At 35.0% G+C, this 18,069-nt stretch overlaps 1 protein-coding gene across 2 annotated transcripts in view; it reads left to right on the top strand.

Annotated features, from left to right (window-relative positions):
- Positions 1 to 4,770: 4,770 nt before the first annotated feature.
- Positions 4,771 to 18,069, top strand: part of UBXN2A (UBX domain protein 2A) — a 30,863-nt gene continuing 17,564 nt past the window's right edge. For both annotated transcript variants that reach the window (XM_008589117.1, XM_008589118.1), the window contains exons 1-3: positions 4,771 to 4,821; positions 11,685 to 11,823; positions 14,771 to 14,877. In XM_008589117.1, the coding sequence (XP_008587339.1) occupies positions 4,781 to 4,821; positions 11,685 to 11,823; positions 14,771 to 14,877 (287 nt within the window). In that variant the 5' untranslated portion in view covers positions 4,771 to 4,780. The remainder of the gene's footprint in view (positions 4,822 to 11,684; positions 11,824 to 14,770; positions 14,878 to 18,069) is intronic.

Here is an 18,069-nt window from a genome sequence, read left to right as displayed (position 1 = left end):
AATTATAACTACAGTTCCATTGTCACACCTTAAAAATTAGCAGTTTCTGCATGATAACATCAAATATCCAGTCAGTGTTCAAATGTTCCTGATTCTTTCATAACTTTTTTACAGTAGATTTGTTTAAATCAAAATATGGTCTCTGTATTGTAATACACTGATATATCTCTTAATTTTTTTTTTTTTTTTTTTTTTTTTTGTCCGATAAGGGGATCACAACCCTTCGCACTGTGTGGTCAACACCACACTGAGCCAGTGAGCGCACCGGCCATCCCTATATGGGATCTGAACCCATGACCTTGGTGTTATCAGCACCACACTCTACTGAGTGAGCCACAGGCCGGCCCTCTTAAATATTTAAAAAATCTATTGTCACCTCTTTTTTCTCCCTGATAATATGTATATTGAAGAAAATGGATTTCTCCTAAGAAATTTTCCACATTCTGGATTTCACTGATTGCATCCTCATGATGTCATCTGATCATGTTCCTCTGTGCCCTGTATTTCCTATAGTCTGGTAGTTAGATCTACAGGCTTGAATGGATCAGATTCACATTTTCAGCAAGAATTCTTCATAGGTGGTGATGCACACTTCCACATTGAGGCACGTATTTTTCTCTGGTTGGTCTCTCTTTTTGTGATATTAGCTGCCATTGATATTGTCTAGATCCATTATTGCATTAGGAGTTGCAAACTGGAGATATTCTAATTCTGTAATCCTTCATTTAGCTAGATTCATTTATAAGAAAACTTCTTTCATTAACTCCTTGGTTACTCAGAGATAGTTCATGCAGGAAAGATAGGGCACATGTTTGATTCTTTATCTTTCTTACCAGTTTTCAAAATGAGGTGATACCGTAGTAGTCTCAAAAGATGACCAGTGAGAGTTAGTTTTTTTTTTAAGTGAGTATTATTATTATTATTATTATTATTATTATTATTATCATTATTATTATTATTATTTTTGGCAACTGGCTGGTGTGGACATTAACTCTTATTTGATGTGTTTCAATTTATATAGTTGTTTTTTGATCCCATTTTTGGCTACTAGTAGTCTCTTCAAATTGACTTCTGAATCCTTATGTCGCTAATCCAAAATACCAAGATGTGCCAGGCACAAAGTACACGTTTTCTGTCCCAGACCTGGAATCAACCATTTCTCCAATAAACTTTGATTCCTTTTAATGGGAAATGGTATTTGGAGACCACAAATCTGGGTACTAGAGGTGCTCATTGCTTTTGCTTTGGGAACTTTTCAGTGGACAGAGCTAGTATGATTTTTTTTTTTAAGAGAATATAGAACATAAGTTCATACTGATATTTCCAATTTAAAATTTAAGAATATTGGAATTTTACTTGGCTTCTTTGATTTTTATATTTCTCTTTACTCTTACTCTGAAAAAAATGTTGGTTTTTAATGACAGTTATAAGGTTTCTCAGCTTTGGCACCATTGACATTTTGGGAAAAATAATTCTTGTGGGATGTTCAACAGATCCCTGACCCATCCTACTAGATGCCAGTATCACCCCTTTCCCCGACTTGTGACAACCAAAAATGCCTCCAGGTATTGCTATATGTCCTCTGAAGGACAGTCGCCTCCTGGTTGAGACCCTCTGTTTTATCCTTATACCATAGTTTCATAAAAACAATACTAATATATTATTACTACAGGTTGAGCATCCCTAATCTGAAAATTCAAAATCTGAAATTTTTTGAGTGCCAATAGGATGCTCAGAAAGTTTTGGATTTTGGAGCATTTCAGAATTCAGTTTTTAGATTAGGGATGCTCAACTAGTGTGTATTCTGCAAATATTATAAAATCTGAAAAAATCCAAAATTCAGAACACTGCTGAACCTAAGCATTTCGGATAAGGGATACTCAACCTGTAGTAATATGATTACCAGAAACTTTATCCCCTTAGAGTTAATTCCCCTAGAATATACTCGTACAGCCCAATTACTGTGTTTTAAAGTTACTTGTAATAATTCCTCTGTGTGGTTTTGCCACCGACTTGATGGTCAATTCAGTTCCATGTGTTTCATTTTTATTTTCAATTTTTAGGGATTTTGTTTTATTTTATAAGTGTATAAAATATTTACATGGTTCCAAAGTTGATCTACTGGTAGAGAAAAAAAATACTCAAATGACACTTATTAAAGCACAGTAAGGAAGACTTTATTCAAGGTTTGGGGGGGCTATCTCAATAGGTGTACATGGCTGGCCAGTCGGCGCAGTTGATCAGAGCATGGTGTTATAACACTACAGTCAAAGGGTTCGGATCTCAACGTTGGCCAGCCACCAAAAAACAAATTAAAAAAAAAAAAATCAATAGGTATAGAGACCACTGCAATAGAATTTTGCAGTGAAGGAGAGAAATTGGGCTCAACTTCGAATACAACATGAGCCAATGGGAATTTAGCTAGTGAGTCAGTTGGGGGTCAGTGGATGAAAAAATTACTAAGAGGAAATATCAGGGTTAAGGGGGATTCTGGCTAAACTGGCCTAACAAGATTCTTATTGGAGTCAGGCCAGAGTGATCATATGTCACCTGGAAATTGCAGAGGACAAGAAATCCAATCAGATATGGAGAGTGATTAGATATGGGGGATAGGTGAGGGTGGTATTCTGTCTAAACTGATTTCTTAACAGGATTCTTGCTAAAATTGGGCTCTACAAGTGATACTGGAGGAGAGGGTCTCGGGAGGCCTGATAGCCAGCCTCAACCCACCACATCCTCTACCAGGTTCTTCCACCACAGGAAAGAATTTAAGAGCAGAGTCACAGTAGAAAGTGAAAGCAGGTTTAATGTAAAGAATAAGAAATACAGACTTCACAGAGAAAGTACAGGCTAGCTTCAGAGAGTGAGCAGCAGTCACACTAAGTTTAATACAAAAGTAAGAAATACATGCTTTGCAGACAAAGTGGAGGCTGGTTCCAGAGTTAGCAACAGCCTGCTAAAATTTAACACAAAAAGTTAAGAAATACACACCTCATAGGCAAAGTACGGGCTGGCTCCAGGAAAGTGAGCAACAGCCCCGCCTTCCTGACTGAATTCAACTTTTATAGTTGGCTATCTGTACATATTCATGCTATCTAATGAATATTCAACTAAGCGGGTGGTTCCCACTTACACAACCTAGTCTCACACATGTTCATTTGGTCTCTTTGGAGCATGCTTATTCCATCATATGCACCAAATACACCTAGAATATTCTAGGTGCCCTCTAGCACCTTCAGTGGAAGGTCATTTAAGGGATAAACTCCTTTTTCACTGAGCATGCTCAGCCACTGATATTACATATTACCTAAGTCCCTCCCTCCCCACCAATCTCCGCCTGCTGGTGCCAAAAATAGGTGCTACAGGCACCATAGCTTAGGACTCAGAGGCAAGGCTTGAGTTCTAAGGGAGTGTTTTGAAACCCAGGGGAATGGCCCAAAACCCAATCCTACGAGGACTGAGCACCTCCTGTCTCACAAGAATGGTGTCATAAGCCCAAGGTTGGGCCTAGTTGAAAAGTTGGTTCAGAGGAAATTGACTAAAGTTAGATGAAGGGGAGAGTATTTGTCATATGCACGTGTAATTTTGCTGGGTATTGCCAAATTCCCCTTCCTAGGAGTTGTGCCATTTGGATTCCCACCAATAATGTATGAGACTGTTTCCCCATAGCCTCAGCAACAAAGTGTGTTGCAGGATTTGTAGAATTTTGCCAATCTGGTTAGTGTGAAATGGTAGTAGTTCCTTTTTTTTTTTTTTTGCATAGAACATGATTCTGTTTTCAGAGTTTTTCTTCCTACTCTTCCCCCCAATTGTTAGCAGATTGATGTGTTATTCAGGGGAGGGGGGTGGTAGTAGTTTCAGTCGCATGTCTCTCATGAGTGAAACTGGACATCTTTTCTCATATTTAAGGGTCATTTGATTTTCTTTCTCTGAGAAGTCTCTGTTCATATTTGTTGAATATTGATTGTGGCCTTTTTCTTCTCTGTATTTAGTTTTTTATATATTAACCTTTATTTGTAATGTCAGTTCAAATACTTTTATTAGTTTGTCATTTGTCTTTTTACATTGTATAAGTTTTTAAATTTTTATTTTTTAAATTCTTTTTTTTTTTTTTAAAGATGACTGGTAAGGGGATCTTAACCCTTGACTTGGTGTTGTCAGCACCATGCTCACCCAGTGAACTAACCGGCCATCCCTATATGGGATCCAAACCTGTGGCCTTGGTGTTATCAGCACCACACTCTCCCGAGTCAGCCACGGGCCGGCCCTTATTTTTTAAATTCTTATCCATTTTAATATAAGACAGACTTTAAATATGTGCTCCTGGAATTTTTCCTTCTTTTAAATTTTTTGGGGGCTGGACAGTTACAGGGATCTGAACCCTTGACCTTGCTGTTATCAGCACCGCACTCTAACAGATTGAGCTAACTGGCCAGCCCACTTACTGGAGATTGAATGAAATATTTCATTCAATTTTGTTTGCTTTTAAATAAAAGGGCACACGATAATTTTTCATCTTAAGTTTTAAGAAATATTTCTTTTGTCAGGAGATTATCAGACTAAAAACTTATTTTTTATTATTGCTTTATTTTGTAGATGAACGTGACAGCTTTGAATTTGGTCCTTTGTTCCTAGGACCCCAGCAGTGCTACCTTAGAGCTACATAATAACTTATATGTTAAAGAATATTGATATATACATAGCAATTAGTTTATTTAAAATTCTAAGTTGAGAAGTTTAGCTTTTGTTTCTTTTTACTTTTACAGTAAGGCAAAAGAGAATGAAAGAAGTAGATAACCTTGAAAGTATAAAAGAAGAATGGTAAGTTAATTCAAACTGTAAGTAAGTTTCTTTGTTAATGTCTTTTTAGTATCTTTATTTTTATTGCATTTCGCCGGCAGAGATAGTAAATTTTATTTATGTATGACTACCTCAGTAAACAGCTAGAAATAATTTTTATCATAGCTGTATTGAACAGTTTTTAGTGAAGTTACTAAATCTTTTTTGTTGTAAATTAAAAAGTGTTAAATTTCTCTCTGTTCACACATTACTTATTAAAGTGAGAAATTTAAGTAACTCTTTACCTTTTTAGTCTTAGTCTCATGTTGAACTCTCTTGGAGTCATAGTGGAAATATAATGGCTTTGAAGTCAGATAAACCTAGGTTTGAATCCCATCTCTGCCTTATACTGTATTACCTCTCTAGCCTTTGGCAACTTAGGTAGATTCTTTGAGCTCAATATCTCACGTATAACATAGGGATACAGGATCACGCATTGTATAGCCACAGGGATACATTCTGAGAAATGCATCATCATTGGACGATTTTGTCATTGTAAGAACATTATAGAGTGTACTTATACAAACCTAGATGGTACAATCTACTACACGCCTAGGCTCTATGGTATAGCCATTATAATCTTATGGGACCATCATGGTATGTGCAGTCTGTTGTTGTTATGTGTTGCGTGACTGTAAATACCTATCTACTTGAAAGGTTTTTGTGAGAATTACATAGCAGATATAAAGCACTCAACATTGTAGAAGCATATATTGGGCACTCAGTAAATGACAGATGCAAAGTTTATGATTCTTATCAATATAGGATATTTTATTCTCACTGATCTGAGATGTGAAATATTTATTTTTGTATTGTACTCCTTGTTTTAAATACTTGAGAAGATAAATTTCTTTCATTCACAGTCCATTTAAGGAAACAGAGAAGTATATACTTCACACCTATAAATGCTTTGTAAGCACTTCTATATCAAACAAATATTATTTGTTGTTTTTGCACTTGGGAATTTATTGTTTTATATAAATATCTGATATTAATTTTATAATAATTAGATATTACTTATATAATTATATAATCAAGACAGCTCCTAGGTTTGATGATTTGCTAGGAGTACTTAAAGGATTTAGCATATAGTCATACTCATGGGTATAATTTATTACAGTGAAGGGTTACGAAATAAAATCAGCAAAGGGGAAAAGTGCATGGGACATAGCCTAAGGAAAACTAGGCACAAGATTCCAAGAGACCTCACTCAGTGGAGTCACCCAGAATGTACTTAATTCCCCCAGTAACAAGTGTGAAAACACATGTGAACTGTTATCTAATAGGGAAGCTCACTGATGGTGAACCTAGGGTTTTTTGTTTTTTTTAATTTGTTTGTTTGGGGATTTTTGGGGGCTGACCTGTATAGGGATCTGAACCTTTGACCTTGGTGTTACCAGCACCACACTCTAAAGAGTTATCCATCCATCCATATTGTAAAAATGTTATGTTAAAAACAGTGGTCCAGTAAAAAGTGAAAAGTCTGATTTTGTAAGTATATAAGTGGTTCAAAGAATTCAAATGGTGAAGTTGTGTTTACCATACGTGCTACCAAAGCATACACAGACATAAATCCTTCACCTATTTGGATAGCAGCTAACTGATTACCTTATTTATGCAGAACAGAGTAGAGAATAAGTGAGCAAAAGAGGCTGTCCTACAACCAGAATAGTTGTTTTGAAGTCCCTTATCTGAAGCAAAGAAAATAGTCAATGGAATGAAAAGGTAACCTGTGGAAAAGGGAAAAAATATTTGCAAATCACGTATATGATAAGAGTTAATTTCCAAAATACATAAGGTACTCCTGCAACTCAGTAGCAGAAGAAAAAAACCAAAAACCTAATAACCCAATTGAAAAATGGGCTAAAGTCTTGGATAGACATTTCTCCAAAGAAGACATAAAAATGGCCAACTGGTATATGAAAAGATACTCAGTGCCACTAATTATCAGGCAAATGCAAATCAAAACTACAGTGATCACCATACACCTGTCAGGATGCCTATTATCAAAAAAACAAGAGTGAGTGTTGGTGAGGATATGGGGAAAAGGGAACCCTTGTACACTGTTGGTGGGAATGCAAAATGGTGCAGCCACTATGGAAAACAATATGAAGGTTCCTCAAAAAATTAAAAATGGAATTACCACTGAATAGATCCAACAGTCACATTTCTGGATATGTATCCAAAGGAATTGAAGTAAGGATATCAAAGGGCTATTAGCACTCCCATGTCTACTGCAGCACTAGTCACAGTAGCCAAGATGTGGAAACAACCCAAATGTCTATTGTCAGATGAATGGATAAAGAATTTATGATATATACATACAGAGGAATATTATTCAGCCTTAAAGAACATGGATGAACCTTGAAGATACAATGCTAAGTGAAATAAGCCTGCCACAGGGCCGGCCCAGTGGCGCACTGCTACAGTGCGCCGCTTGGGAGCGCGGCGGCACTCCCGCCGAGGGTTTGGATCCCACATACAGACCGGTTCCCGCTCACTGGCTGAGCGAGGTGCGGGAGCAACACCGAGGGTTGCGATCCCGTTGCCGGTCCCAGTCCGGTACGGGCGCGACACTGAGGGTTGCGATCCGTTGCCGGACACGAAAAAAGACAAAAAAAAAAAGAAATAAGCCTGCCACAGAAGGACAGATACTGAATGATTCCACTAATATGAGGTATCTAAAATAGGCAAATTCATACATTCAAAGAGTGGTGGTTGCCAGGGGCTGGGCGCAATGCAAAATGGGGAGTTGCTAATCAATGGGCATAAAGTAAGTCCCTTACCTGAAGCATATGTACTTACAGGAACCCCTGAGACTTTAAGACTATTTACTTAGCCATAACATCTAAGCCATTACTATTTAACCATTATAATTTAGGTAATCTGGTTTCTAAATTATGTTCGGAAATATTGATATATGTGTCATAAAGTGACAGTGACAAGGAAAAAGATGACAGAATAGAACATGAAAAGGAAATATTAAAGTTGTGTGGATATATTTAGTATTAAAATAAGTCCTCGTAACCTCAGTATGTCCCAGGGATTTGGCTATGTTATAGCTTAATATAGTAAAATATAAAGGGATTACCTGCATTGTCAAGAAATAAAAGTTATATATGGTGTACTTTCCCACTTTTTCCTGTCTGCGTAAGAATTTCTTTCTTAGTAAACCTTATTTTTAAGAGCAGTTTTAGGACTACAGAAAAATTGAGCAGGAAGTACAGAGTTCCCCTATCCCTATCTCCCTTGCCACACATAGAGATAGTCTACCCCATTATTAACATCTTGCATTAGTGTTGGTACATTTGTTACAATTGGGAACCAATATTAATATATTGTTATTAATTGTAGTTTACATTAGTGTTCATTTTTTGTGTCATAAAGTTCTATGGGGTTTGACAAATGGTGTTAATGTAAATAAATGGTGTTGTGTTTTTAATTTCAAATTCCAATTGTTTATTGCTAGTATATAGGAAAGCCCTTGACTTGTATGTTTTTTTATTTTGTTTTGGTTGTTTTATTGTTGTTTTTTTATTAGTGGGTGGCCAGTAACAACCCTTGACTTTCACACATTAACCTTGTATCCTGCAACCTTGCTATAATTGCTTATTGGTCCCAGGAGGTTTTTTTTGTTGTTGATTCATTTGGATTGTCTGCATACACAGTCACATCATCTGTGAAGTTTTATTTTTTCCTTCCCAATCTGTATACTTTTTATTTCCTTTTCTTATCTTACTGTATTAGCTCGGACTTCCAGTACAACATTGTTGAGGAGTGATGAGAGGGGACATCTAGTTTCTCACCAATATGATGTTAGCTGTAGATTTTTTTGTGGACCTTCTTCTTCATCAAGTTGAGGAAGTTCCCCTCTATTCCTAGCTTGAGGAGATTTCATCATGAATGGGTGTTGGGTATTGTCATGTACTTTTTTGCATATGTTGGTATCATATTTTCTTCTTTAGCCTGTTTATGTGATGGATTACATTAATTGACTTTTGATACTGAGTCAGCCTTTTATACCTATAATAAATCCAATTTGGTTGTGGTTTATAATTCTTTTACATGTTGTTGGATCCAATTTGCTAATATTTTGTTGAGGATTTTTGTGTCTATGTTCATAAGAGATATTTTCTGCAGTTTTTCTTTCTTGTAGTGTCTTTGTCTCGTTTTAGTGTTAGGGTAATGCTCTCCTCATGGAATGAGTTGGAAGTGTTTCCTCTGCTTCTGTTTTCTGGAAGAGATTGTAGAGAATTGATATCATTTCTTCCTTAAGTACTTGGTGGAATTTACCAGTAAAGTCATTTAGGCCTGATGCTTCTGTTTTGGAAGGTTGTTTATCATTGACTCGGTTTTCTTAATAGAAGGAGGCCTATTCAGATTATCTCCGTTCCTTCCTGTGTGATTTTTGGTAGATTGTGCCTTTCAAGGAATTGGTTCATCTGAGTTATCAAATTATTGGCATAGAACTGTTTATAATGCAAATTCTACCCCTTTTTCTGTCCCTCTAGAGACTCCTATACATGTGAAAAGTAAAATCTGCTATCAACTATCTATTGAAGCTAGAGCCCCAATTTTCTGAATTGTACTTTATAAATGTCTCTGTTGTAACTATTTCTTATTATATGAGGGTACGTCCAAAATTTCATGGAAAAATTGAGTTAAAAGGTAATACAAGTCCTTCCATGAACTTTTTGAAGACCCCTTGTATAGCTCCACATGTTCAACTCTGAACCTCTTATAAACCTAGGCTATTTCTTACCTGTCTTTATATTTTCCTACCACCTAGCATATAGTAGGTACTCAGCAAATGTTTGAATGATTTGAACTAACATGATGACATTTAATAGAATTTACACATCAAATAGGTAACATAAAGAAATAAAACTTCAGCTACTCTGGATGCCCAGCTTTATTGGCTTGGTACTTGTAATTAGTAATTAAGCACTAACTGCTTTCTGAACAGAAGAAACAATTGAATACTAGAAAGCATAAAGTGGTCATAATGATATTATTATCTAATATTTGAGAGTTTACTGTGTGCCAGTATCTGTACTGGTACTTACTATATTCCACGTACAGGCTTTTGTATATATTTTTTTTTTTTTTTTTTTTTTTTTTTTTTTTTTTTTTTTTTTTTGGTGGTGGCTGGTCAGTTCAAGGATCTGAACCTGTGACTTTGGTGTTATGAAGCTGTGCTGTAACCAGCTAAGCTAACTGGCAGCCCTATATGTATTTTCATTTAATTTTCATAACAACCATGTGAGTGAGATAGGTGGGGGTATCTGCATTTTCCATATGAGGAAACCAAATCATATGGAAGTTAAGTTTCTTGCCCAGGGTTGGTGTGACTTAAGTGAGGATATCTAAACACAAACACCAAAGCCTGGACTTTTAGACTATATTGCTACTCAACTATACTGATTAAAGGGAAGGAAAAATTATTAGTATTATAAGAAATTTTCTTAAGGTGTGACTGTTTTTGTGTAAAAAGTGTCATGTCATTGCTTTGGAAAAGTCATCAGTAATACTTTGTGATAATATGAAGTGTTTTAAGGGTATATATAGAGAAAACTACCTACGGAAGCTTTGCCCTGAGCATCAGCATTTTAATAATGATATAGTGATGTCTATTTTGAGAGATTAAGCATAGTGATTAAGAGCACAGCCTGAGTTCAGTTCACAGCTCTGCCTCCTAATAGCTTTGTGATCTTGGACAAATTACTTAAGCTTTTTCTTTATCTATTAAGTAAGGATAAAAATAACACCTGCCTTTTAGGGTCATTGTGAGAATTGAATGAGTTGAGACATATAGTTCTTTATGGGATATCATGGTTAGGAACATAGACTTGGGAGACTTGAGAGATTAGCAACACAGTTAGTAAGAGTGTCTGTCTTATAATTCCTGGCACAGTTTGACAGTACTTGAAGTATTGATTACTGTTATTATTTATAGAATCTGAGAAATTATATTTCAGTACTTTTACAAGTTTTCTGCATGGTTTCAAAAAGGATCAGCCAGAAACAATCTTTTCTAGCAAACAAAATCTTATGTAATACTTCTTATGTGATGAAATACAAAATAAAAAGCAGTAGAATATTAAAATTCCATAAATAAAGTGTTCAATGGGAAATTTTATTCTGAAGTGTGCAAAGGAGCAAAAACATAATTGTTTCTGATGCATTCTCACTTTGAGTTTCAAGAATGTTTTCTCTTACCAAAAAGTACAGAGTAACCCCTTTTGAACCTTTTTAAAATAACACATTTTTTACTCTAGACCACAGCCAGCCTGGCCAGCTTTTGCCCCCAGGTTGTGTGTAATGGCGGTGTGTACAGACATTTTTAGTTATGACATTGGGAGTGGGATTGGGGAGAGAATGTGCATGCTACTGGCATCTTATGGGCAAAGGCCAAGGATACTGCTAAACGTCCTGCAATGCACAGGACAGCCCACACAACAAAGCATTATCCCTCCCAAAATGTCAATAGAGCTCTGAGGTTGAAAAAAACCTGCTCTGGACTAAAAAGGCGTTAGTAACTTCCCCAAGGCCATGTATCTATTATATGAACATAGAAGAAGGCCTGAACTATAGACATGGAGGTAGCATCTCAGTTCAGCGTGTGTGTGTGTGTGTGTGTGTGTGTGTGTGTGTGTGTGTGTGTGTGTGTGTGGCTGACCACAGAGATCAAATCCTGGACCTTGGTGTTATTAGCACCACGCTGTAACCAACTGAGCTAACCAGCCAGCCTTAGTTCAGCATCTCTTAACTAGAATAACATATAAATTTTAAGAGAACTGGTAGTCAGTAGAGCTTTTTTTGTTTGTTTGTTTTGTTCTATTTAGGGTTTGTGAAACAGGATCTGACAATCAACCTCTTAATGATAATCGACAAACAAATTGTGAATATTTTGTTGATAGCCTTTTTGAGGAAGCTCAGAAGGTTGGTGCAAAATGTGTATCCCCCACTGAACAGAAGAAACAGGTATCCATTACTTTTTTTCTCTTCCAGCGTTTCTCAAAATACAGACTTTTTAGAGAGTCCTGAGGTCAAAACTGTTTTCATAATAATAAGATATTATTTACCTTTTTTACTGTGTTGACTTTGCACTGATGTTGCAAAAGCAACAGTGGATAAAACTGCTGGCACCTTAGCAGAAATCAAGGCAGTGGCAACAAACTGTACTAGTATTGTATTCTTTGCTGGCACTTGCAAGGCGAAAAAAAAAGCTAGTTTCAATTAAGAGTGTCCTTGATGTAGCAATAAAATGTATCAATTTTATTAAATCCCAAACCCTGAATATACATCTATCTTATTGATAGTTTGTGTGACAAAATGTGAAGTACACATAAGGCATTTATGTAATACAGAACTGTCTTAAGGAAAAGTGCAGTTTGAGAGGCAAGCTGAACTATCTGCTATTTCATAGCATGTTGTTTTTGCACAAAAGACTGATTTACACACAGACTGTGGTTATTCAGACTTGGATTATTTGGCAGACATTTTCTCATAATGAATGAAATGAGCCTGCCACTTCAAGGAAAACTTACAGTGTTTGTTGCGAATGATATAATTTTGTTTAAGCACCTTTTTTAGTGAAAATAAGAATTTTGGAAAATTGCCACCATGCACTTGACATCTTCTCAAAACTTAAAAGAGTGCCCCGATGAGATTAGTGTCATTTTAATGAATATAATTTTTCATTGTACAACAAAATATAACAACATTTGGAAGATTCACATAATTCAGAGAACTAGTCTCTCCCAAATGGCCAGACCATGATGTTATAGAATGATGCATGAATAAGAGCCAAAGTGTCACATACACTAAAGGATTTTAATGTAACAAGTATATGGGTAAGTTTGAGATTCCACATTCAAATTCTCAACTAACTTTTGAGATACTACCACTTATTAAATTTTGATGAAGTGTCAAAGAAGAACATACTGGAAAGGCTATTAAAATACTTCTTTTTGTTATTACCTATCTGTATGAAGTTTGATTTTTTAAAAAAATGTATCTGAATCAAAATAACATATCACAGTAGACTGAAAGCAATAGCAATTATGAGAATCCACCTGACTCTGTTTTTTTGTTTGTTTGTTTGCTGTTTTTCGGTGGGGGTTTTTGCTGTCTTTGGGGGAATTTTTTGGTCAGCTGCCCGGTATGCAGATTCCAGCTGATTCTTTGAAATCAAACATTAAAAGGATATATGAAAAACCCCTTTACTCCACTTTACCTTTCAAGTTAATTTAAAATGTTATCAAAGTTTAAGTTATAAAAATTTTAAATCTAATATTTCTGAAAGGCTTATATTAAAAAACAACAGCCCCATTACTCCTTGGCGCTGCTATCTATGTCTGAGAGGCAATCACGTAACTCTTACCATTGTGTTTCTAATAATGTGCTAATAGTTATAGTTCTTGATTTTTCAGATTTTCAAATTATGGATTGGCTTTTTATTTTATTATAGAAAATGAGAATTTAGCTCTCTTTTTTCTACTTTCCCCCTTCCCCAAATTACCTCCTCTCATTTTCTAACATAGGTATGTCACAATTTGGTATTAAATCAATTATTATTCTTTATATCTTTATAACTTCATAAATACTGTACAACATAAGTGAGTCATGTAGTGTGATTTCTTTTTCTTAATGCTTTTTAAATTTTCATTGGAATTGATAAATAATTGCATTTTTCTGCCCACATTGGCTTAATTTTCTTTGTACCAGTCATTAATTTATCCCCAAACTCTGATAGAAGGCTGTATCTCCCCCAGCTTAATTTTCTCTGAGGGACAACTCTGTTGAAACCCTCCTTCTTTTGCCAATGGACTGGTTCCCCTCTAGGGGAGCTATACTGCTCTTGCCTGGAATCTATGACCCTGAGTATTCTCCTCTGTACTGATTATTCAGTTCCATGCCTCTCCTAACCACCACCAACCCCTTTATGTTTTCATTTTTATGAAGCCATTCCTTTTTTTTTTAAAGTTGAAATGTATTGATTAAACATATTTGAGGAGTACAGAGTTATATTTCAATACATGTATACATGAAGCCATTCTCGAGGTAGCTTTATGAAAAAATGTGTGTGAAAAAAGAGTGCATTGGGAATAGATGGTTTAAAACCTTGCAACCTGAACTTTCCTTTATTCTACCTTCACGCTTGATTGATGGAATGCCATTCTGATACCTGAGCTTTGTATGTGGCATGTTTTGCTTCCTGCAAGCCTTTATTTTTTTGGTTTTGTTTTTTTGGCAGCTGGCCAGTATGGGGATCCAAACCCTTGACGTTGCCTGCAAACTTTTAAAATCTTCTCTTTAATCTCTTGTTCTGATGGGCCTTGATGTGGGTCCTCTTTTATTCATTCAACCCAGAAACTTGTACCTTATCATTCTAGGACATCTTTTGTTGCTTTGATATTTTGTTCCTTCTTGTTGCTGTTCTGTCTGGAAATGCTTTTACTTAGATATTGGACCTCTTGGACTGAGTCTCTTAGTTTTCTTATTTTTTCCTCCAATTTTTGAACTCTTTGTTGTTGTATTTTAATTTGGATATTTCCTCAATCTTATATTCAGTCCTTTTACTTAATTTCTGTTGTATTTAAATCTGTTGTATTTAAATTCTGTTTTATTCAGCTTTCAAGAGCTCTTTGTTCCCTGAATATTTTCTCCCCATTACCTTTTCAAGTATCATCCTCTGTTATCTGAGTATATTAATGATTATTTTGGGGATTTTGTTTTTATGCTTCTCTTAAAATATTACCTATTTATAAACCATATTATATATATACATTCTTTTTTATATTTTACATTTGAAGTTTGCTCTTAAGAAGGATTCATACAATATATAGTGATGGAAGAAATTTTCCAAGGACTTAACCTACTATTACATCTTATTAAATTATGTATTTTGTTTCTTATTGCTTTGTAGGTAGATGTAAGTATAAAATTATGGAAAAATGGATTCACGGTTAATGATGATTTCAGAAGTTACTCTGATGGTGCAAGTCAGCAGTTTCTGAACTCCATCAAAAAGGGGTAAGCAATCTTTGTAAATAGGAGGATATTTTAGACATGGTTCATATGGAAATGTGCAAGGAGGGGTTAAAGTATAATGCCCTCCAAATTGAGAAGGTACTTTGAGACTGAAGAAGGAGGCTGGCAATTCCATGCAGAAATATACCAACATATTTTATTAATTGGGGTGACTTCCATACAGGAGAGCTGGGTGCAGTGAAGAATCAGACATTAGCAGGTAAGTTGATAATATTACTCATCAGGTGTCTTTGTTATTCCTAAGTGTGGGGGTTTTGTGAGTTTTAGTGCTTAGACCACTGACACCACCTGTTGTAATAAATCATTTGCTCCCTGAAACCTGTGTTTCTTTTACAGCTTTCCCTAAGGTTAAGATGTAACTAGTGAGGAATGAGGTTAAGCAGAAGTAAACAAGCAGGCAGGGCACAAAATGTAATGGGTTTGTTCACCCTCTTACAGGAAGAATCCTTTTTAGTGTTGTTTAAACACCCCTACATATTCACATATACTTTTTCTTTTGTAAATTTACATTTGCCACTGATATAATTTTGAAGAAAGTTTTGGGGCTGCTCAGTTCACTAAGTCAGTTAGAGCATGGTACTAATAACACCAAGGGCAAGGGTTCTATCCCTGTACCTGCAAGCTGCCAAAATAAATAAATAAATAAGAAATTGAAAATGTAGTAACCTGAAGGGCCGACCCGTGGCTCAGTCAGGAGAGTGTGGTGCTGATAACTCCAAGCCAAGGGTTAAGGTCCCCTTACTGGTCATCTTTTTATAAAAAAGAAAAAAGAAAATTTAGTAACCTGAATTCTGATCAACCAAAGTCTTACTTAAACTAATTCACTTTTCCAAGTATTCCTTAATACCATATCTTCTTTGCTATTTAATATTTATCTTTAAGTATCTTTAGGGTCTTTAAAATTGTAATGTTTATTATATATTTATGATTCTAGGTGTTATATATGCTTGGTTTAGAAAAAATTTTTAAATATTAAGAGCTAGAAAATCACTTATAATGTAACTACCCAGAAGTAACTGCTATTAGCATTTTTGTTGAATTTTATCCTGGCATTTTTTTGTACATAGATTCATACATAATATGCATATATTTATTTTTAAACCAATTCTGAATTTATTATGAAAAATCTGAATATATCTGTATATTGCTTTATCATGATGATGACATAATTTACATATGTACCTAGTTCTTGGCAGTTGAGGTTATTTTTAATTTTACCACTATAAAAATATATTTGATTATCCTTGTACTTAAATTTTTTTTAAATAACAGCTTAACCTACCACAAAATTTATCCCTTTATTTATTTATTTATCTATTTTATTATTATTATTACTGTTTTTAAAGATGGCCAGTAAGGGGATCTTAACCCTTGACTTGGTGTTGTCAGCACCATGCTCTCCTAAGTGAGCTAACCAGACATGCCTATATAGGGATCCGAACCCATGACCTTGGTGTTATCAGCACCACATTCTCCCAAGTGAGCCACGAGCTGGTCCTAAATTTATCCTTTTGAAGTATGAAATTCATTATTTTTTAGTATATTCACAGAGTTGTGCAACCATCAGTACCATCTAATTTCATAACATCCTCATCACCCCAAAATGAAACCCTACACTAGAAGTTACTCTCCATTTTCCCCTTCCTACAGCCCTACAGCCCTATCTAACCACTAATCTACTTTATCTCTCTATGGATTTACCTATTCTGGACGTTGCATATAAATGGAATCATAAAGTGTATGGTCTTTTGTGTCTGACTTCTTTCATTTAGCATAATGTTTTCAAGTTTCATCCGTGCTATAGCTTGTATCAGTCCTTCATTCCTTTTTATTGCCAACTAGTGTTCCTTTGTATGTTATACCACATTTTGTTTATCCATTTACAGTGATTAGACGTTCAGATCATTCCCACATTTGGGGCTATGAACATTGTGTATAAGTTTTGTGCTAACATACATGTTTTCATTTCTCTCAAGTATATATCTAGGAGTGGAATTGTTGTTAATTCTGTATTTAACTTTATAAAGAACTGCAAAATTACACTCCAAGGTGGCATTACTATTTAACATTCCCACCAGCAGTGTATAAGGATTCCAGTTTTCCCATACCCTCACTAACATTCGTTAGTGTCTGTTTTTTTTTAATTAGAGCCATCCTGTAGAGGATGTAAAATGGTATGTCATTGTGGTTTTGACTTGCATTTCCGTAATGACCAGTGATTTTTAGCATCTTTTCATGTGCCTATTGGCCATTTATATATTTTTTCTTGCAGAAATGTCTGTTCAGATCCTTTGTCCATTTTTTTTCTTTGCCTGTTTTTAAAATTGGATTATTTTGGCCGATTAGCTCAGTTGGTTAGAGCACAGTGTTATAACAGCAAGGCCAAGGGGTCTGGATCCCCATTTCGGCCAGCCACCAAAAAAAAAAAAAAGCCCACAACTTGGTTTATTTGCCTTTTTGTTGAGTTGTAAGAGTTCTTTATATATTCTGAATACTAGTCCCTTATCAAATAAATGATTTGCCGATATTTTCTCCCTTCTTTGAGTTGCTTTTCAACCCAAATGGAAAATAATAAAGTAATTATATAGAGTTACTATAACTATAGAGAAAATATAGGAGAGGTTATACCAGAGTTTGTACAGTGAGAAAGAGATTACAGAGACTGTCACTTTTTAATTTAACATGTGTTTACATGTTTAAAGTATTATTTTAGAAAAAGCATCTACTATTTTATTCAATAAAAAAATTTTGATTTTTCTTTTTGATAGCTGGTTGGTATGGGGATCCAAACCCTTGACCATGGTGTTATTACACCATGCTCTAACCAACTGAGCTATAAATTGAAGGTATGACATATGCAGAAAAGTACACAAGTCATAAGTATATATTAAATGAATTTTTATTATTTCTGTTATTAGAAAAACATCATTTATTTTAGAAGAATTTGTGAAAATTTGTCCTTTGTCAAAACTTCCCCATATAAGTTCATTGCTTATATATATATATATATATATATATATATAAAGTATATTCTGTATATATATATATTTATATATATATATATAAAGTATATTCTGTAACATTGTAAACTTTCAAGTGCTCATTAGAAAAGACCTTACCTTCAAAAGATCATAACATTCAGCAAATATTTGTCCAAGTCCTGCTGTGTACTAG

This window comes from Galeopterus variegatus, unplaced genomic scaffold (assembly GCF_000696425.1).
Source record: "Galeopterus variegatus unplaced genomic scaffold, G_variegatus-3.0.2 Scaffold5218, whole genome shotgun sequence".
NCBI classification, from domain to species: Eukaryota; Metazoa; Chordata; class Mammalia; order Dermoptera; family Cynocephalidae; genus Galeopterus; species Galeopterus variegatus.
Note: the sequence above shows the minus strand (reverse complement) of the source record. Positions and strands in the feature narration are given on the sequence as shown.